The sequence below is a fragment of the Onychomys torridus genome, chromosome 4 (assembly GCF_903995425.1).
Source record: "Onychomys torridus chromosome 4, mOncTor1.1, whole genome shotgun sequence".
Taxonomy (NCBI): Eukaryota; Metazoa; Chordata; class Mammalia; order Rodentia; family Cricetidae; genus Onychomys; species Onychomys torridus.
The window spans coordinates 85,251,075-85,273,395 of record NC_050446.1 but is presented as its reverse complement, the minus strand read 5'-3'; the positions used below and the strand labels follow the sequence as shown (position 1 = coordinate 85,273,395).

Here is a 22,321-nt window from a genome sequence, read left to right as displayed (position 1 = left end):
TGTCACCATGCCTGGCTCTGTTCCCCAGTGTGTCCTTGAACTCACAGAGATCCAGATGGATCTATGCCTCCCTCATGCTAGGATAAAAGGTGTGTGCTACGATGGTTTGACTTCCATGTTTAATATAGTGGCTGGCTTTTTCCTCTGATCTTCCAATAAGCTTTATTAGGGTGCACAATATATTGGGGGACACAATATATCACTACAGCCCCTTGATGCTCTTTCCACACAGGGACATTTTAGGGCATCAAGGGAAAAGAAAAGGAGAATTATGGTACACCACTAAACTCTGAAAACTGGATAAGATAGAAGGAAAGGGTTGCATGGGAGATAATCTCAATTTTTAATGAAATCTATTTCAACATTGCTTTAATGAAATCAAGCAACATTGCTTGAGGTGGTACAAACACCAGACAGCAAATGGTAAATTTTATTCTTACTCTATGATAAATAAGACATATGAGACTACCAAGACCTCTTTACAAACTGAAAGAAGATGCTAAAAGGAACATTTGATCATTCTCTGCTTTTACTGTATTTCTTTTCATCTGTCAGCTGGTTGTTTGTTAAAGATAATGACTCTCATCTTAGAATATTTCACATTCACTGCATTTAATTACAGAGAAAGATGGGTGGTTACCCAGAAACTTATAATTGTGACTAGATTTTGTGTTCTGTTCTAAATATTAAAACCAATCCCTTCATCTTAACAGCTTCATAATAAATAATAAGGACACCTTCTTCAGCAATGCTACTCGAAGCAGGATAGTTTATCACATGCTGGAGCGCACCAAATATGAAAATGGAATATCAAAAGTGGGTAAGAACATTATTTTACAGACATAGTTTAAAATATAAAAAAATTATATACAGAGGTAGAGTTTTATTACAAATGAAATTTGATGCTTTCACTCATTAATTATGAAATGTATAACACATAAGACACATATTACATCAATATTTTGTGTTGTTACTTTTCATAAAAATATTTTTTGAAGACATTTGGCCACTGTATCAAATGTGAACTATGCAAATATTAAGGACAAAATTTATCCTAAACTACTAGAGTTTTTAATGAAAAGATGCATAGCATTATAAAAAAATAGAAGTATCAAATATGCTGCATCCACAATTTTAGGTACTTGTACCCATTAAAAATTATGTATTTTCTCTTTATCTACATAATTTCCAGAGCCTCTATCTGTAAGTATATACTTGTATAATTTTATTTCTTATGTGCTGTATGTTAAACACTGTATGACACAGATTTTATACACAGAGATTAAAATTAGTTTCTAGATTGAATTGGCTTTGAAAGATAGTCATAATCCAATAAGAAGAGCAATTTACAAAACTATTAGTCTAGTGTGATTCCATTTTCTTAATACGTAGAAATAAAAACAAATGAAAGTCTAGAAAAATATGTAAGTAACCTAAGGAGAGATTATTTCTGGACTATTAAATGCCCACTCATTTTAACTTACTAATTTTGAAATTTTTTGTCATTTGATGGGGTTAACATTGTAGTACATATGTAATAAGAAAGAAAATTGAGAGATGTGCCACTAGAACAAGACGAATAAAATCGAAATCCTTGCATATAGCTGAAAACAAAACAAAGCTAACAAAGTTTTTCTCATTGCTCATTCTCAAAAGAAAATCTCACAGTATGTTCACCAAGATGACAAATCTTAGTGTGACATTTTGCATCCTTTTGATTCAGTGTAAACAAACGTTTCTTGATCCAACAATCTTTCCTGTCAAATGTCGGGAGTAGAAAATTCATCTTTGTTTAAATTTTGTTGTATTCGGTGGGAGTTAGATAAAAAGGTTTTCTGGGATCATATGATCCCAAGAAGTGGAAATTAACAGTGCACCACTCATCATGGTGTGATTTGGTAAAATGAAGCCTTGTGCTGGTGTCTTGTAAACAATGTGGCAAGGATACACCTAGGCTGAGTACCAATCTCTTTTTCAAAATTACTGTCCCTAGAGTTGACGTAGATATGGAAGTCATTCAAATTGCTTAAAGTCTTAAAATAAGTCTGTGTTCCATGTGTGTTTATACAAGTTTTAAGGGAAAACCTTCATTGAAATTGACTCAGATCTTTGTTCCATTTCTAGGTATCCGTAAGCTTATAAATAATGGCTCATACATAGCAGCATTCCCCCCACATGAGGTAATTTTGAAAGATATTTTCCATTCAAAAAAATAAAATATTTTCATCGTCGGAGACAGTATTAGTTACTTTTTGTTGCTGTGATCCAACACCACAACAAAACTTATGGAAGAAAATTGTATTTGGGCATTGGTTTCTAGGGGTTAGAGTCCGTCACAGAGCAGCATGGCAGCAAGCAGCAAGAATGGTGGCTAGGGCAACGTGCTGAGAGTTCACTTCTTGAGCAGTAAGAACCAAGCAGGGATAGGAGCTGGGATGAGACCATAAACCCTCAAACCCTCCTCTCCTGGCACACCTACTAAACCTCACCAAATAGCTCCACCAACTGCAGGCCAAGTTTCCAAATGCCTGAGACCACTAGAGACATTTCTCATTCAAACCATCACAGTGCCTGAACAATTTCATTCATTTAGATCTGAGTACCCCCATCTAGAACAGTTCACTGAGATGCTATTACCATCTTTCAGCCTCATAGTGGCCCATCAGCTCCAAAACATGTCTACAGTTTGCCCTATGAGAAGAACCCCAGCCTCCCTCAGAACAGTTTAATATTCTAACTGCCCTCTGTTCCAACACAATATATCATGCTTCATCCTGCTTGAAATGCCCATTTCTTCCAAATAGGCAGGTCCATGGCTTGTATTCAATATTTTAGAATGCCTGAAAGTAAAAAACAAGACCACAATCAAAACCTCCATGTATTACCTACCTCACTTCCAGACAGATTATTACCTTGCTTCAAGTTTTAGCTAGAAAGCTGTGGACGGCCACGAACAATGAAAACAGCATCTGTTGAATTCCTCCTTGGACCCTGCTATACACATTCTTAGTTTATTTTTTTTAACTGTGTCACATATTAAAATAAATTAGAACTTTCACTTCTGTACTTTCAAAAACCATCATTCCTTGACTTCCAAAGTTAATGCAATGAGCTCAAAAGTTAATGCATATGAGGAATTTGCAGCCCTGTATAACTATTATAGATAAAACGAATTGGAAATATTGTATTTTCAATGAAATAAATATTTGATATGGACTATCTATCACTTGAAACAACCCTATGTTACTGATAATAAGATTAATTCTATTATAAACATATATAATCCAGTTATGAGAAGGTAAAATGCCAAACGCAGTTATAAGCATAGGAAGTGATAATGATCTTCATGAAATACCCACTTATAATAAAAAGTTAGGGATAATAACCATGAGCAATTTTTCATATATTTATTGTGCTAAACCAGCACATGTTTTACCATGCTTTTGTCTGTACAGAAAGAAGTAAACATTATTCTTTCTTTAGGTATAAAGGTACATAGCTTAGGAAAATTAAACACCATTTGAAATACCTCATAGTAAGTGGTAAACTAAAGTGATCAGAGAAGCACAGCTATGGGAGTCATTTAACAGAGGAAATTTGGTCTGTTCTCTTGGGCACGATAATTTTCCCAGCATAATTAGCTTGTGCACTGATAGCTCACTTGGGTTTCTCATGGAAAATTTGGCAGCTGTCATAACCAGGTTGTTGATGATAGTCATTTTAATTTACGTATATAAAGTATTTGGAATATAAATATATGTCATGAATATACAAGAAATAAAAAGTATCATTGAGTACCACTGCATACTGTAAATATACAAAAGATAATTGAGACACAACAAAATGGGCTAGAAATTGACAATTTGGATTGCTATTTACTCATGGGAGAAAAGCAAGATTTACAAAGGGGAAAATAAAGTCAATGGTATTAATATATAGTCTGATAAGGATATTTTTAAATGTATGTCTTCCTTTTTGATTGATGCTAGATACTATCTATATTCAGTGTCATAATTTTTATTGATAGTTGAGAGGTTTTATTTTATTTTTTTATTTTCAAAAACAACAATAGCTAGAGGAGTATGGCAAATCCTTCTAGTGAGAATAGGCAGGAAAAGGTAAAGTCAATAGGCCAAAGATGCATATGTATGAGAAAACAAGTCTAAGACCTGAGTCAAACACATAATTCTTTCAAGGATGGATCATGGAAGAGGGTCAATCCAAGGTGTGATTAGGGACCACTGACAATATGTGAGCCTTCAGAAAGGATCACAAGTGCATGAGTAGGCTGGAGCTTTCTCTTCACCCAGTTCTCCCTTGCGGCTCGCCTCTTGTCACTGTCAAGCTGGAGCAGTGTAGTAGTTGGTGTTAAATGCAGGCTGCACAGTGGTGTCCTAGATACCCTAAATTTTAGCATCTAGAAATGCACATGGTCTGGCCACAAAAGCGGGGTGAAGACCATACACTAGATTTATTAGCACTGACTGCAAAAGAGCAGCGATTTTGCTATTTGCCCTTTTGATAACTATCAGGCAGGCAGCAATCTAGCTTCAAGAGCAAATACTATTCCAGGTGGATGTGTTGCACTTGAAATCAAGATGGTTTTCATTTTTCTCTTTACCTTCCAATTATTAAGAAATAAATACTTGGGCTATTGTAGGGAGGACACCTTGGGTTTATACTTTGAATGTGTATCACCCTGTCCTTGACTATTTTTTTTCTAATTTATTAAAGTATCAGAGATGGCATGAACATATGTTATGGCCTTGCAGCCTGAAGACACTTGTAAACCAGAGCTCAAAGTTTCAAGAAAGCTTCATAAATAATCTCAGCTCTAGTGATTAGGGAACCCTCAACCATATGAAACCCACTTAAAAGAAAATGCTGTTTTAAATTATTAAATTTTGAAATATTAAAAGTAAATTTTCAGGACCCTAGGATCTAAACACATAGGTTTCTCTGAAGGTTATAATCCCATTCTGTTTTAAGCAAATATTTGTTCTCTTATCATCTGTAAGTAAAAGAGAACTTTTCTGTATCTGGCTCACTTCTTAAATCTAAATGGTATTCAATTTATCAATTAAAGATTACAATAATTTTATCATTTTAATTAAAACATCTTCAGTTCCAAACAGTGAAATATAGTCGCACTTACTTAAGAAAAATGGGCCCAAATTATTTGAAAAATTATTTAAAACACTTTTCATAGAGCCACCATATTTCCAATGATAATGGTATTTACCATTCCAGTGGTAGACTTGAATATATAGTCTCTAATTATTTTATATGTTGGTAAATTTCCTTGTTAGGGATACACTAGTCCTTATTCAATTCAAACTTCAGCAAGAAAATGGATTCCGATTTACACTGTTGTATCTGTCTCAGGGAGCCTATAAGAGTAACCTGCCCATCAAAACCCATGGACCTCAGAATAACAGGCATCTGTTGTATGAGCGCTGGGCACGTTGGGGAATGTGGTACAAGCATCAGCCTCTGGACTTAATCAGGTACTGTAAATGGACTGGTAGATAATAATAAGCAAACTGTTCTATTGCCATTTTCCTAGCCTTGAAATTATCTGAAACTCTCTGCAGAAAAAACAAAAAGAAACACTACACGACTTTTCAGTGGAAGGAACTTAATGCCAGGAATTGGTAGTAGAGTGATTGTGAAAGCTAATAAAGTAGATTCTTTAGGTCAATCAGAGATTTGTAACAAGAGGAGATGACTAGCACCCTTAAGGGTAAAGGGGAAATGACACCATATGTATTCCACACCCCAAGTACAAGGTTCTGAGGAATTCAAGGGGAAGAAAAATGATCCTGGGTGGTTTATTTGTTCTTCATACTTCCACGTCTTACAGTATCTCCTTGCTCAATTTCATTGTAAGTATTTTACAATGAACTACCTTATCAAAAAAAATCAAAACAAAGAAGCATTCAACAAATGTGAAGACAGATAGGCGAACAGCTAACACATCACCTGTGTGTATGTGGTAGGCTGTTAGTATTCACAAGGAATTAGTTCCAAAAACTCCTCTCAAATGATGCACTGGACAATGTCCATATTCCTTTTATATAGAGTGTGTTTAAATATAACCTACATATATACTTCAGCATAATTTCCATCATCCCTAGGGTTTTCATAATAACTAATACAATGTGAATGTCAGGGAAATAGTTAACATGTGTGTTTTTTAGGGATGAATGGCAAAAAACAGAACATGTATGTTTAGTAAAGACACAAATTGATCTATGGATAATAGAATTTGTAGATGTAGAACTTGGTAATACACTGGACTGGCTATATGTGTCTTCCAAAAAGTTCTCTCTTTTTTGTGAGCACCTTCTATTGAGTAGTTGTTCTTAACTCTATCATCTGTCTATCTATCTATCTATCGATCTATCTATCTATCTATCATCTATCTACCTATCTATCAATCATATGTTTATCATTTATTTTATTATTATTATTATGTGTTTTAATTTTATACATCAGCCATGGGTTCCCCTGTCCTCCCCCCTCCTTCCCCCACTCCCAACTTCCCCCCATCCTCTCCCCTCCATTCCCATGTCCTCCAGGACCAAGACACCCCTGGGGACTCATTTAAACCTGGTGGATTCAGTACAGGCAGGTCCTGTCACCTCCTTCCAGACTGAGCAAAGTGTCCCTGTGTAAGCCCAAGGTTCCAAACAGCCAGCTCATGCACCAAGGACAGGTCCCCGGACCCACAGCCTGGGAGCCTCCCAAACAGATCAAGCTATTCAATTATCTCACTTATCCAGAGGGCGTGATCTAGCTAGGGGCTCCACAGCCATTGGGTCATAATTCATGTGCTTTCTTTCAATTGGCTATTTGCCCCTGTGCTTTTTACAGTCTTGGATTCAACAATTCACACTCTTGCAGTCCCTCCTCCTTCTCAACAGTTGGACACCTGGAGCTCCACCTGGGGCCTGGCCAAAGATCTCAACATCCACTTCCATCAGTTATTGGATGAGAGTTCCAAGATGACCGCTAGGGTGTTTAGTCATCTGATCACCAGACTAGGTCAAATCAGGCCGTCCCTCGACCACTGCCAGCAGTCTACAGAGGATATATCATTGTGGATTTCTGGGGACCTCTTGAGCACTCTGCCTATTCCTGTTCTCATGTGATCTTCATTTATCATCGTCTGTTATTCCTCGTTCTCCCTTTCTGTTCTTGATCCAGCTGGGATCTCCTGCTCCCCTAATCTTTCTTTCCCTCAAATTTTGCCCTTCATTACTCCCACTGTTGTCAAGGTTGTTCATGTAGATCTCATCCATTTCTCTATCATTGGGTGATCCCTGGGTCTTTCCTAGGGTCCCATTTTCTAGGTAGCCTCCCTGGATTTGTGTAGCAATCTAGTCATCTTTGTTTTACATCTAGTATCCGCCTATGAGTGAGGACATACCATGTTTGTCCTTCTGAGTCTAGGTTACCTCACTCAGGATCCATTTACCTGCAAACTTCATGATGTCATTGCTTTTCTCTGCAGAGTAGTACTCCATTGTGTATATGTACCATATTTTCTTTATCCATACTTCAGTTGAAGGGCATCTAAGTTGTTTCTAGGTTCTGGCTATTACAAACAATGCTGATATGATCATAGCTGAGCTAATGACCTTGTGGTATGATTGAGCATTCCTTGGGTACATGCCCAAGAGTGCTACAGCTGGGTCTTGGGGGAGATGGATTCCCAATTTTCTAAGGAAGTGCCATATTGATTTCCAAAGTGGCTGTACAAGCTCCCATTCCCACCAGCATAAGCTGTTTTCTGTGTTTTTGATCTTAGCCACTCTGACAGGTGTAAGGTGGTATCTCAGAGTCATTTTGATTTGCATTTCCTGGATAATTAGGGATATTGAGCAATTCCTTAAATGTCTTTCAGTCATTTGAACTTCCTCTGTGGAGAATTCTCTGTTTAGTTCTATAGCCCATTTCTTAATTGGACTGTTGGGCATTTTGATGTCTAATTTCTTGAGTTCTTTATATATTCTGGATATCAGCCCTCTGTCAGATGTGGGGTTGGTGAAGAACTTTTTCCATTCTTTAGGCTGTCGTTTTGTCTTGTTGACCATGTCCTTTGCTCTACAAAAGCTTCTCAGTTTCAACAGGTCCCATTGATTGATTGTTTCTCTCAGTGTCTGTGCTACTGGTGTTATATTTAGAAAGTGATCTCCAGTGCCAATGCTTTCAAGAGTACTTCCTACTTTCTTTTCTATCAGGTTCAGAGTAACTGGATTTATGTTGAGGTCTTTGATCCACTTGGATTTAAGTTTTGTGCACGGTGACAGATATGGATCTATTTGCAGCCTTCTACACATTGACATCCAGTTATGCCAGCACCATTTGTTGAAGATGCTTTCTTTTTTCCATTGTATATTTTTGGCTTCTTTGTCAAAAATTATATGTTCATAGGTGTGTGGGTTAATGTCAGGGTCTTCAGTTCGATTCCATTGCTCCACATGTCGGTTTTTATGCCAGTACCAAGCTGTTTTTATTATGGTAGCTTTATAATAGAGCTTGTGGTCGGGCATCGTGATGCCTCCAGAGGTTGTTTTATTGTACAGGATTCTTTTGGCTATGCTGGGTTTCCAAGAACACATCAAAACAGTTATCCACCATGATCAAGTAGGCTTCATCCCAGGGATGCAAGGGTGGTTCAACATATGAAAGTCTGTCAATGTAATACACCATATAAACAAACTCAAAGGAAAAAAACCACATGAACATCTCACTAGATGCAGAAAAGGCATTTGATACAATCCAACACCCCTTCATGATAAAGGTCTTGGAGCGATCAGGAATACAGGGAACATACCTAAACATAATAAAGGCAATCTACAGCAAGCCAACAAACAACATCAAATTAAATGGAGAGAAACTCAAAGCAATACCACTCAAATCAGGAACAAGGCAAGGCTGTCCCCTCTCCACATACTTAGTCAATATAGTACTTGAAGTTCTAGCCAGAGCTATAAGACAACACAAAGAGATTAAGGGGATACAAATTGGAAAGGAAGTAGTCAAGCTCTTCCTGTTTGCAGATGACATGATAGTATACATGAGTGACCCCAAAAATTCAACCAAAGGACTGATACAGCTAATAAAAACCTTTAGCAACATAGCAGGATACAAGATCAACTCAAAAAAATCAGTAGCCCTCCTATATACAATAGACAAACAGGCTGAGAAGGAAATCAGAGATACATCACCCTTTACAATAGCCACAAATGATATAAAATACCTTGGGGTACTCTAACTAAGCATGTGAAGGACCTATATGACAAGAACTTTAAGTCCCTGAAAAAGGAAATTGAAGAGGATGTCAGAAAATGGAAAGATCTCCCATGCTCATGGATAGGCAGGATTAACATAGTAAAAATGGTGATCTTACCAAAAGCAATCTACAGATTCAATGCAAATCCCATCAAATTACCAACACAATTCTTCACAGATCTGGAAAGAATATTACTCAACTTCATATGTTTATCATTTATTTTGAGAGAGAGTCTCATTATGTATCCCTGTGTGCCCTGAAACTTTCTGTTTAAACAAAGCTAACTTTAAACTGACAGAGCTCTGCCTGCCTATGCTGGGATAAAAGGCATACAGCATCATGCATGGATACAGTTTTATTTTTGGAATATTTGAAATTTATATAATTTATTTAGTGCATAAAACATTGTTCATCTAAAAAGCATGAAATGTATGTTAATACTATCCTGATTTGCTAGTTAATGATGAATATCTATAGGATAAAAGAAAAACACATTTATATTATTAAGCTATATGTGTTGATATTTTTATCTGTTTACATAATATAAAGAATAGCTCACAACTGTATTAGTCAGTGTGTCAGTAGGATACAGATCACTGAAGGGGTACTTGAAGGGAAATCAGTAAGAAAGAATATATAGGATTGGGATGTGGGATCATGAAAGCCAACACATAATGACAATCTCAGGGACTAGTAAAAACTAGAAGCAATTATTAAACCTTATCTTAAAGACACAGGAGGAGGAAGGACTTGCCAGAACCAATTAACACTAACCCACAGAAGGAGGTAACAAATACAAGCTGTGACCTGAGGAAGAAAGTAGTTGTAGACAAACCATGACTCAAGAGAAAGGAAGCCATCAACCATACAGATCTTGAAACCAACAAGCCTGTCTGGAAGTCAGAAAATTTGAGAAAAGAGAGTGGATAAGGGTCCACAGAGATGAACTCTGTGGGCCACATGATAGTAAGTGGATAAGCACTTGGAGATACACAGGATGAATACTCATCAAATGTTAGTAGTTGAGTATATCCAGAATCAAGGCACTTTCTTATTATGCAAACCATGACAAATTCCATTATTCAAATTTATTAAGGTAAAGCATTATTGTTTTTTAAATATATGGACACAATATAGTAAGACGTGCTGGCTCATGAAAATGTTTACTGGGAGCTGAGATGATAGTTTTTTGAGTAGCATTTCAGTGTGAATTACTTTTTTTTTTTTTTTTTTTTTTTGAGACAGGGCTTCTCTGTGTAGTTTTGGTGCCTGTCCTGGATCTCACTCTGTAGACCAGGCTGACCTCAAAAAGATCCCCCTGCCCTTGCCTCCTGAGTGCTGGAATTAAAGGAGTGTGCCACCACCGCCCGGCTGAGTTACTATTCTTATATATAGGCAGCATTGCTATTATTGCTTCAGGTGAATTAAGCAAGCATCCTATATGAATAAATGGGGTCTCTATTACAAACATCCAGGGCTAGCCAGCTACTATTGTTTGATTACTCACAGAGATGGGCAATTTTCCTGTAAAAACTTGTGTTAGTTAAAATGACTAAGCAATAATGCATCATGAAAGACCCACCAGAAAAGGGTGTACAGTAAAGGGGTACAGGTAATATTCAATGGACAGCACTTCATAGGAACATAGTTATAGCTAAAACTGAAGCAGTGATGTGGAGGACATTCAGGTCAAACCACATAAAGCTATTTTGTACAAGGCACAATTTCTAGAACTTTTAACTCTTTATAGTTAAGTTGCTCATGAGTCTTTCTGTTGCTTCCTTTCTATAATAAGAGTAGGACGGTATGTGACAGTTGGGTTCTTTTGATCACAGCTGATGGGATTTCACAGGCAAATCAGAATTGTCATGCCCAGTGCAGAAATGCCTTAATGTGATGTATGAGCCAAAAGCTGTCAATTCATCTTTTTTTATTTAATGAACAATCATTTCTGGAGATGTGTTTATATTGTTTCACTAGTTTAAAATTGATTCAGTCACTTAATAGCTAAAGCTTATTTAGTTTCTATCTAATTTCCTGTGGCAACTATTTTAGATCCAAAGGAATACTTTAAAAATCATCAGCTGCAAAAACACTGGTATGAAATTTCAAACAATTCTAGCAATAGGTATCAAAGAGATTTAAACTTAAAAAATAAGGTTGTTGAAATAAATGATTGTTTCTAAAGTTATAGATACCAGGGTTTATTTTGAGATAGAAGTTATTACAACAAGGGACAGATCCTCAACTGAAATGTCACAAGGGGAACTTTAAATAAAACAAACATAAAGAGAATGGCCTTGGTTGAGCAGTAGTGGGGAACTGCTGCAGTAGTATCCCTTTGTTCTTTTTCTTCTGCAGGATTGTGCTGTACCTCTAAGGAATAATTATTTTAGATAGTTGTAAATACCAGTGTTCCAGGGCAATGTCATTTTTTACCATTTTTCTTTGTCTGGAGCTAGCTTCTCCATTCCTGACATGCATTGAAGCCTGCTTTGACTTAGATAATATTTTAGCCTAATAATATTGCTTACATTAATTTCAACAAAATACAGATTAATGTATTAGTATCTTATGAGCAGATCAGTCCCTGCAACTACTGTCCCAATCGTCATAAAGATTCTTAATGAAAACTAATAATTAAATTTTTTTCCTAGCAACAATCACTGTGAAGCACCAATCTTTAACAGTGTAGCGGTGGGCAGGGGTATGTTAAGTAACCAGCTTTAGAAAGTGGAGACCCCAGAGTAGTAAGGAAATCAGGGAATGTAAAATTATTTCTATCAGCCCTTTATAAATTATGGAACTATAAGAAAGCAACATTGGAGTGAGTGGAGGGGGAACAACTGAGCAGATCTTAGAACTGCCGCGTTCATCTGCCACTTCCATATCAACTGAAGACTAATAAAATTTTTAATTCCTGTAGTTTCATTTGCTTTTCTAATGGTGGCTGCTAGTGAAGCAATAAATGCAGTTTTACCTTCAAGAAGCTTAAATGTTGTGAAGGTAACACTGAGTTGCGGTATAAAGGAGAGTTATAAGGTATCAAAACTGATGACACTAACTAAGGCATTGGAACAAGTGCAAAACACCTAACACGGGCTAGAGAGTAAAGCTGCTTGGACGAAACAATATGAAGAAGATGAATACCCGTTACAGGAAGAGGGAAATGTTTTGTTTTAGTTCGAGGCCAGTGGTAATCAAAGGAAATGTGCTTCCAACAAGCAGAATAGAGCTTCAATGGAAGAAGATGAAATGTAACCAGGCAGACCGTAGCATAAGCATGTCAGTGTCTCAAGTGGAGACACATCTGCCCTGAACTGAGAATCCAATCAGATGGCCAAATATTTTTTTTTCATATCTCTTCTTTTTATTCTCAGGAAAACATAGCTCCATTAAAGGCTAAAAAGGTATACTATTAGGAAAATGGGGAATGTCAAAAATTGGGTTATGAAAACTATTTTGAGAAAGTTGGACCAGAAATAGATACTGTTGAAAGTTGGTCTTGTGTTGTCCCTTTAGTGACCTAGTTTACAGAAGCACATCATTGCCATTATGAGAATCATTAACAGCCAGCAGGGTCAGATACCCTAGCATTGCTGACAAGTACATGGGCTAGAGGCCTCACTTTCCATCTGATATAGTCACTAGTTGTGGGATTGGAGATTGTTGGGTCATTTATGTTGCATTAATTCAGACTGAATACTGGCTTTCTTGTGCAGGCTCTACTTTGGTGAGAAGATTGGTTTGTACTTCGCATGGCTGGGATGGTATACTGGCATGCTGATTCCTGCAGCGGTTGTTGGCCTGTGTGTTTTCTTCTACGGATTAGTTACAATGAATGAAAGTCAAGTAAGGTGAGCTATGAAAAGACTTCTCCAATGTATTTGTCCTGTTTTGTAAAAGTACAAATGTCTATGGACAGTGAAGGTAAATAATAAGACTGCTGTGTCTCTGTTTTGTTTTTAGTTATCTCTGCATTGAAAAAAGACTTTATCGAAGCTAAAGAGAATGGCAGGGTAGCAATGAGGACTCTGATTAAGAGCTGGCTAATATGGCTCCCATCACCTCTAAGTTCCTAAAATTTTTAGTACAACAGAAGTGCTGTTATAATGTCATTTTTATAGTTTTATATGTAAATTCTTTTGAATATGTCCCAAGAGTGAGTTCTTACCTCTTGGCAAAATTTATTTTTCCAATATGGATTACATAATCTAAAAATATCAGCAAACTGGGATTTAGCAAAAGTAAATCATATCAAAAATGTGATCACAGTTTTTAAAAGAGTGACTTCAAATTAGAAATAGGAAAGAATTATTCTTACAAATAATGCATTGTTTTTCACCACAAGTATAACATTGAATTTAACTCTATATAATCAAATTCAAAGCACAAAAAATCCCTTGTTGGGGCTTAGCATTTAAGAGCCTTACTCTTTGCTGAGGACCTGATTTGGGTTCAACCACCCATAACTCATCTCCAATGGATCTGACACCATCTTCTGGCCTCTAAAGATGCCTATATATACATGGTACATATGCATACACTCAGGCTCATATACATACACATAAAACATTTAAACAAATATTTAAAAAGAGAGATTCCTTTATCAAAACTCAGAATTTTGTTCTCCTTTTCTTAATCTTTTTGCAATGACCTGGCTACTAGGAAGTACATATTAACAGCTATTGCTGACATAAAATTATATAAAGTATCATAAATATTAGTTTCCCTGTATTTCTCTTTAAAATATTAAAATAGATATAGTATTTTTTCCTGGAAAAAAAGAATCTGCATTGCACTGGAGTTGACTAACCAAACTCTTTGATTTGAAATCTCTGAATTCTCTTGTTTTTCAAAACAAGCACTATAGATAGATAGAAACCATATGATCCAATCACAGGCTTGTTTCAGGTTTTTTTGTTGTTGTTTTTTTTTGTTTTTGTTTTTTTTTGTTTTTCGAGACAGGGTTTCTCTGTGTAGCTTTGCACCTTTCCTGGAACTGGCTTTGGAGACCAGGCTGGCCTCAAACTCACAGAGATCTGTCTGCCTCTGCCTCCCAAGCGCTGGGATTAAAGGTGTGAGCCACCACTGCCCGGCTTGTTTAAGGATTTTACAGAATCATTCTGATGCTGAGAGGGAATATGATCCTATATAAACCTCAGGTTTAAGACCTCACTCATTCTCTGCTTCTTTGTGGGATTTTCCTATATATTATACAGTAAGTGATGTGGTTCAGAGGAAAGGCTAGATTACAGTTAAAGGTGTCCTGGAAAGAAAGTTGTTCTTTTGCAATGAATGAACAAATAGAAGCAAATTCTTTCTAATGATAGTCAGAAAGGGAGCAGGTCCAATAGGGAGAGAAAGTGGGGAGGAACTGGGAGGAAGTGGGTCCAAAGGGGAGGGAATGTGGGAAGGAGCTGGGAGGAGTGGAGGGATGGGAAACTACAGTCAGGACATATGGTCTGAGAAAAGAATCTATTTTAATAAAAAAAAGAAATATTGGAAAATAATCACTCAATAGTTACTGCTTAGATTGGATCCATGGAGAACATTGTCATAGTTTCAATACTTTATAAAGTTTTACTATGAGATACAGACACCTCCCTCCATCAAAACAAACATAAAAATATGCACAAGTAGAAATGCACAAAAGGTAAGCAATTTACTGTCCCTATTAATTCTGTACCAGTGAGGGAACTTTGGCTTCTTTTGTATACATATTCTCTAACCTTTAGTTAGGGGTGTTTTAAAAGGCACTGCAAACTCTTCAGTTACCTGCTTTTGGTATTATATTACCACTGTTGCCGTCACACTATAATTAAGATCTTGTCAGACTTTCTATTCTAAACCAAGATAAGCAGCACTGAATATCTTGACTTTCAAAAATTTGAGACTGAAATTTTCCGTTCAAGGTGCTAGACATGGTTGAGTCCTGGCTGTTATCTTGGTGGGCAGGCAGGGAAAAGACAGTTTTGTTTTGTGTTGATTCATATTACTATCTTATTAAGCTCCTTTGTATTTGTATTGCTACAAAGTAGTGAGATGATAAAAAGCTAGAGACATGGGTCTGTTTATCATGGATCCACAAAATATTGATAACCAAAATACAGTCATATTTATTTTGTTTATGTTTTGCTATCATTTTAACCTTTTATTAAAAATAGCTTTTTTTCACATAATATATCTTTGTTACGATTTCCCTTCCCTCTACTCCTCTCAGTTCTTCATGCCTCCACTCCTTCTGCACCATCCACCTTCTGCCTCCCATTAGAAAATAAATAGGCTTCTAAGGGATAATACATTTTAATATAATATAATAATAAAGATAGAAAAAGACTAACACATTGGAATAGGACTAAACAAAACAAACAAACAAATGAACAAAACAAAACAATCAAACAAAAAGGAGAAAAAAGGAAAAAAGCCCATGAAAAGGCACAGGATTGATCTGTTGATTTAGAGAGACTTGTTTTCTTGATGGTCTCCATTCTCTCTAACTCATAATCTTTTATCTTCTCTACCACAGGGTTCTCAGAGCCTTGAGGGGAAGGATTGATGATGGTGTTGTGTTACGTCTGAGTGTTCCAAGGTTTCTCAGTCTCTGCATAATGTCTAGCTGTGGGTCTCTGTGTTTGTTCCCATCGGCAGCAGGAGGAAACCTCTGATGATGGCTGAGCAAGGCACTGATCTATGAATATAGCAGAATGTCATTAAGAGTCATCTTATTACTACTTTCTTTTTCTTTGTAGAACATTAGTATTTTGTCCCCGGGCCATCTAGTCTCAGGTTCTTGGTCATCTAAGCATTGTCAGGTATGAGTTTCGTCTCATGGAGTGAGCGTTAAGTCAAGTCAGATATTGGTTGGTTACTCCCACAAGCCTTATGTGACCATTGCACTAGCATATCTTACAGGCAGGACATCATTGTGGATCAAAAGTTTTGTGGCTGCCTTGGTGTTTACCTTTTCCTTTGATAGCATGCAGAGTACTTTTCTATACCAGAGATGCTAGAACATAGGGGTGAAGGCTCTATGTGGGCAACAGCTCTGTTTCTTCATGTTCAGTGAGTTGTGTGAGTGATGTATTCAGTAATGAGACAGTACTTACTTATGGAGAACAATCTATAATCTTGGCAACAGCCTGGGCTGTTGTGGGGTTCCAATGGGACTGCTTTGGCCAACAACATAATCCCAGTACTGGAAGCCTCATTTGGTGACAAGAGTCATCCAGTTAGGCCTCTGTCTCCCCATTATTTGATGATTTCATTTAGATTTCATTCATATGTGGATATTTACAAAGCTTCTACTGTATTAAATTTCTATACTGTCCCTCAATCTTTAACTTTAGCTGTCCCTGTATTCCCTCCTTTGTCCTCTTCTTCATTTCCCCTTCCCCCATACATATATAACTATCTATTCTATTTCCCTTTCTTAGGGAGCTCTATCTGTCCCCCTAGTCCCTTAGTCTATACCTAACTTCTGTTTTTCTACAGCTTGGTTATCATTGACTAAACAGCTAAAATTCACATATAATTGAACACATGCTACATTTGTCTTTCTGGGTCTGGGTTACCTCACTCAGGATGATTTGTTTCTCATTCAATCCATTAACGTGCAAATTTCATGGTCTCATTTTTATAACAGCTGAATAGTATTCCATTATGTAAATGTACATTTTCTTTATCTTTTATTCTGTTGAGGGACATCTAGGTTATTTCTAATTTCTGAATATTGATTGCTATCAGGCCAGCAATGAACATGGTTGAGTAAAGTGTCTCTATAGTAGGATGATGTGTTCATTGAGTATATGCCTGAGTGTTATAGCTGGATCTTGAGGTATGTTCCCATCTTCCTGAGGAACCCCCACACTGATATCAATAGTGGCTATACAATTTTGCACACTCACCAGAGATGGATGAGTGTTCCCATTACTCCACATCCTCTACAGCATGAATTGTCACTTGTTTTATTCATCTTAGTCATTCTGACAGGTTTAAGATGACATCTCATAGTAGTTTCAGTTTGCATTTCCCTGATGACTAAGGATGTAGAACATTTTTAAAAGTGTTTTACAGCCATATGAGTTTCCTTCATTGAGTTTTCTCTGTTTAGACCTGTAGCCCCATTTTTGTAATTGGGTTGTCTTCATGATAACTAATTCTTTGAGTTCTTTTGAAATTTTGAAAGTAGTCTTCTATCAGATGTTGAGTTGATGAAAATCTTTAACTATTCTATAGCCTGTTGCATTGTCTGAATGACAGTGTCCTTTGCCATGCTTCTCAGTTTCATGGGGTCCCATTTATTAACTGTTGATCCTCGTTCTAGGGTTAATGGGGCTCTGTTCAAAAAGTTGTCTCCTGTGCCAATAAGTTCAGGGCCACTTCCCACATTCTCTTCTAATAGGTTCAGTGTGTCTGGTTTTGTATTGAGGGCTTTGATTCATTTGAAGTTGAGTTTCATATAGGATGATTAATACGGATGATTTGGAATATTCTATATGCAGCTGTCCAGTTTCACCAGCACAATTTGTTGAAGATCCTATCCTTTCTCCAGAATGTGTTCTGGCCTCTTTATCAAAATCAGGTGGCAATGAATGTCTGGATTTATTTCTAGGTCTTCATTGATCAGTGTGTCTGATTTTGCACCATTATCATGCTGGTTCTATTACTTACTCCAATTCCATAGTACAGTTTGAGATCAGGGATGGTGATACCTAGAACAGTTTTTCTAATATTCAGGATTATTTTTTAGTTATCCTATGTGTTTGTGTTTCCATGTGAAGCTGAAAATTTGTCATTTTAAGTTCTGTGAAGAATTGTGTTAAAATTTTTATGGGGATTGCATTGAATCAGTAGATATTTTGTGTAGGATAGCCAGTTTTACTATAGTAATCCTATTGATCCATAAGCATAGGAGATCTTTCCATCTTCTGATAGTTTTTTCAATTTTTTCTTCATTCTCTTAAAGTTTATATTATATAGGTCTTTTATTTTTTGGTTACAATTATTCCAAATGCTTTATTTTTATTTGATGCTATTGCAAAAGGCATTGTTTCCCTGGTTTCTTTCTCAGCCCATTTGTCATTTGTACAAAGGAGGGCTACTGATTTTTACAATTATTTTATTGAGTATTTCTGCATCTGTGTTCATAAGAAAAATTGATCTGTAATTCTCTTTCTTTGTTGGTTCTTTATATGTTTTGGGTATCAGGATAACTGTGACCTTGTAAAATGAACTGGCAATGTTCCTTCTGTTGCTATTTTGTGGAATATTTTGAGGGTTATTGGTGTTAACTCTCCTTTGAAAGTCTCATAGAATTTTGCACTGAAACCAGTTGGTCATCAGCTTTATTTTGGCAGGGGATACAATTTTTAATGACTGTTTCTTCTATTTCACTAGGGGTTCTAAGTATTTTTAAATTGCTTATCTGATTATGATTTAACTTTGGTAAATGGTTTGCATTGAGAAAATTATTCATTTCTTTTAGAGTTTCTAATTTGGTGGAATACAGGTTTTTAAAGTATGTCCTTATGATTCTCTGGATTTCATTGGTGTCAGTTGTTATGTCCCTTTTTAATTTTTAATTTTGTTAAATATTCTCTTCACCTTTTAGTTAATTTGGATATGGTTTGTCAGTCTTACTTATTTTCTCAAAGAACCAGCTCCTTGTTTCATTAATTCTTTACATTGGTTTTGTTTGTTTCTAGTTTATTGATTTCAAACCTGAGTTTGATTATTTCTTTCCATCTACTCCTTTTGTGTGTAACTTCATTTTGGTCTAGAGGTTTCATATGTGCTACTTAAAGTTACCAGTATGAAATCTCTCCTTTTTTTTTAGTTTTTAATATAGGCACTCAGTGCTATAAACTTACCTCTTAGAGCTGTGTTCATTGTGTCCCATAAATTTGAGGATTGTTCACTTTCACTCAGTTCTAGAATGCCTTTAATTCCTGTCTTGACTCAGTTTTCATCCAGTAGAGAGTTGTTCCTGTTCCATGAGTTTGTAAGCTTTCTTCTGTTTCTGTTGTTGATTTAATCGCTGGTGGTTTTATAGAATGCAGGCTCTTAGTTTAATTTTCTTGTATCTGTTGAGACTTGCTTTATGTCTAAGTATGTTATTAATCTTGGAGAAGATTCCATGAAGTGCTGAGAGGAAGATATTTTTCTTTTGACTTTAGGTGAAATGTTCTGTAAATGTCTGTTAGGTCCACAATTTAGTTCTAATATCAATTATCTCCAGCATTTCTCTGTTTAATTTTGGTCTGTAAATATTTCTCTAGTTTTTTTTTTTTTTTTTTTTTTTTTTTTTTTCTGTATGACCTGTCTATTGGCAATAGTGTTGTAGGGAAGTCTCCCACTATCAGTGAGTGCAGTCAATGTGTGATGTAAGCTGTATTAGTGTTTCTTTTATGAACTTGGATGTCCATATATTTTGTACATGGGTGTTAAGAATTGCAGTGTCCTCTTGGTGGATTTTTTTCTTTGATGAAGATGGAGGTTGCTTTTCTATTTCTTCTGATTAGTTTCCATTTAAAAATCTGTTTTAAACGATGTTAACATGGCTACATCAGCTTTCTTTTTAGGACTATTTGTTTGGAATATCTTTTTCTATCGTTTGCAATGAAAAATCTCTATCCTTGACATTAAGATATTTTTCTTGGATGCAGAAATATGGGTACTACTTTTTAGTCCGTTTTTGTCAGTCTATCTTTTTATTGGGGAATTGAGACCATTGATATTGTGGGATATCAATGAACAATGCTTGTTGATTCCTGCTTTGTTGTTGTTGTTGTTGTTGTTGGTGGTGGTGGTGGTGGTGGTGGTGGTGTGTGTATGTGTATATGTGTGTGTGAGTGTGTGTGCACACATATTTCCCCTCTTTTGATTTGCCATTTGGGATTATGTATTCCTTGTTTCTTCTTAGGTGTTGTTAATCTCTTTAGGTTCGAGTTTTCTTTCTGTATTGCCTTCTGTAGAGCTGGGTTTATAGATATTGCTTAAATTTAGTTTTATTATGGAATGTCTCATTTTCTCTATCTATTGTGATTGAAAGTTAAGACAGACTTATTAGAACAATACCTCACTTCTCCATGGAGACTTTAAAATCCAGAAGGGCCTGGACAGATGTTCTATGAAATCTCAAATGCCAGGCAAGACTACTATACCCAGCAAAGCTTACAGTCTTATTTCTTAACTGTCCAGCAGTTAACTATAGGAAGATAGAGCATACAAGTTTTAGATCTCTCTCTGTGTACATATGTATGTTATATATATGCAACATATGTACTTAACTGAAAAATGTTCATATCAGTATTTCAGAGAGGACATCTCATAAGTCTTAAGAAAGACTAAACAGTTATAGGTGTCCTGCTTCTCAAGGCTCTGGGCTTCAGGACCAGGTTAAAGAGCTGAAACTGCAATTTTCTGGAACCTTCTGAATTGACATCAGAACATCAGAGGAAATGTATGCAATGTTCAGTCCTGACCGGCTTTACAAACACTGTTGCATGTTAAAGAATCCTCCCCAAAGCAAGCTTCCTCTTTATGACTATCCTCAGCAATAAGAGTTTCTTCCATTCTTTATCTTCCAGCTGGGTGCTAGGTAGATTACCATATCACTTAACTAACATTCCAGTTACCATCCTCATATTGAACAACAACAAAAACAAAACAAAGAAACAAAAAACTGGTCTTTATAGAACTAAGTGATTTGTTCAGAATATTCCCTTTAAGGGATTAGCTAAATTTCAAATCTCTTTCAAATTTGTTTTATGAAACATACATTTTATGGTGTGAATGTTTAAAACTAGACCAATCTTCTTATAGTAATATTAAGTGCTCACTTGTATATGTAATGTCATATAGGTCTCTCGAACTCATTTATCATGTGAGATGGGAATTTCATGGTTCTTCAGGCATCAACTATGTTTACCATCACCTTTCTATGGCTTCTGACAACCACAAATAAACACCCCTTTTTTGTATGGGTTTGACTGTGCTAGCTACATCAAATAAGTGAAATCATTTAGTATTTGTTCTTCTGTGATTGGATCATTTCACTATTGAAGATGTATTCCAGGTTCACCCACGCTGTCATATTGGACAGAATTTCTTCTCTGAGGCCAAATATACTGCTTTAGGCATATATACAGTGGGTTTTTTTTAATCCATTTGTTGATACATAGAAATTTTATTTCTTTAAATATCTTTGGTACATTTTAAAAATCATTCAGAGAAGATGGGAGTGTTAGGGTCAAAGCCTGGGCTCCAGAAGCTGCATCAGAGAGGATTGGCCAACTCATCAATTAAAGATACAGTATTGGGGCAAAAGAAGATAGCCAGAGTAGGATGAAGAACAGATAAAGAGATCCAGTGACATCAAGTTTGTCTTCACAGGACTGACATGAGGTCTAGCAAGAGGAAAGTACACATACACAAACAGTTCTATCTAAGGTCCCACCCAAGAGCATCAATGAGCCGCCATTGATCCAGGGCTAGTCTGTCTGAAGAGGTGATACTGTAAGTTGTAACAGGGCTAATCGCTGAAGCTAACTCACCCTCACAGATAAGTGAAAGGATGGTCTGTCCTGTGAAGCTTTGTCCTGCCTGAAATTCAAGGCAATTAAAGAGACAAGATCAAGGACAATGGTTTATCTCTGTGCCTTCTGACAAGTACAGACACAGAATGAAGGCAGAAATGCAAACCTTGCATCCAACTTTTGGTTACCCTGCAAAGAGTGAATTGAATGCTTTTTTTCAATGAAAGATAACTTCAAAGCACTGATTTCGCCACCTTTTCAAAAACCATGATTTCACTTATTTTTGTACTATATCTAGAAATGAAGTTATGGGATCATGTGGTATCATATGAGATCATTTAATAAAAAGTTTTTGAAGCGCATTTACAATTTCCCATAACAACATAGCATTTGAAATTCTCACTATGTACTAAAGTTTCAGGATCTCCACATCCTTAATGATACTTATTTTCAGTGTTACCATAAAATGTTCTAGGCTGCA

At 36.3% G+C, this 22,321-nt stretch overlaps 1 protein-coding gene across 2 annotated transcripts in view; it reads left to right on the top strand.

The window, feature by feature from the left end:
• Positions 1-22,321, top strand: part of Ano3 (anoctamin 3) — a 247,920-nt gene that overhangs the window by 149,808 nt on the left and 75,791 nt on the right. For both annotated transcript variants that reach the window (XM_036184793.1, XM_036184794.1), the window contains 4 exons: positions 714-820; positions 2,125-2,180; positions 5,386-5,507; positions 13,024-13,158. In XM_036184793.1, the coding sequence (XP_036040686.1) occupies positions 714-820; positions 2,125-2,180; positions 5,386-5,507; positions 13,024-13,158 (420 nt within the window). The remainder of the gene's footprint in view (positions 1-713; positions 821-2,124; positions 2,181-5,385; positions 5,508-13,023; positions 13,159-22,321) is intronic.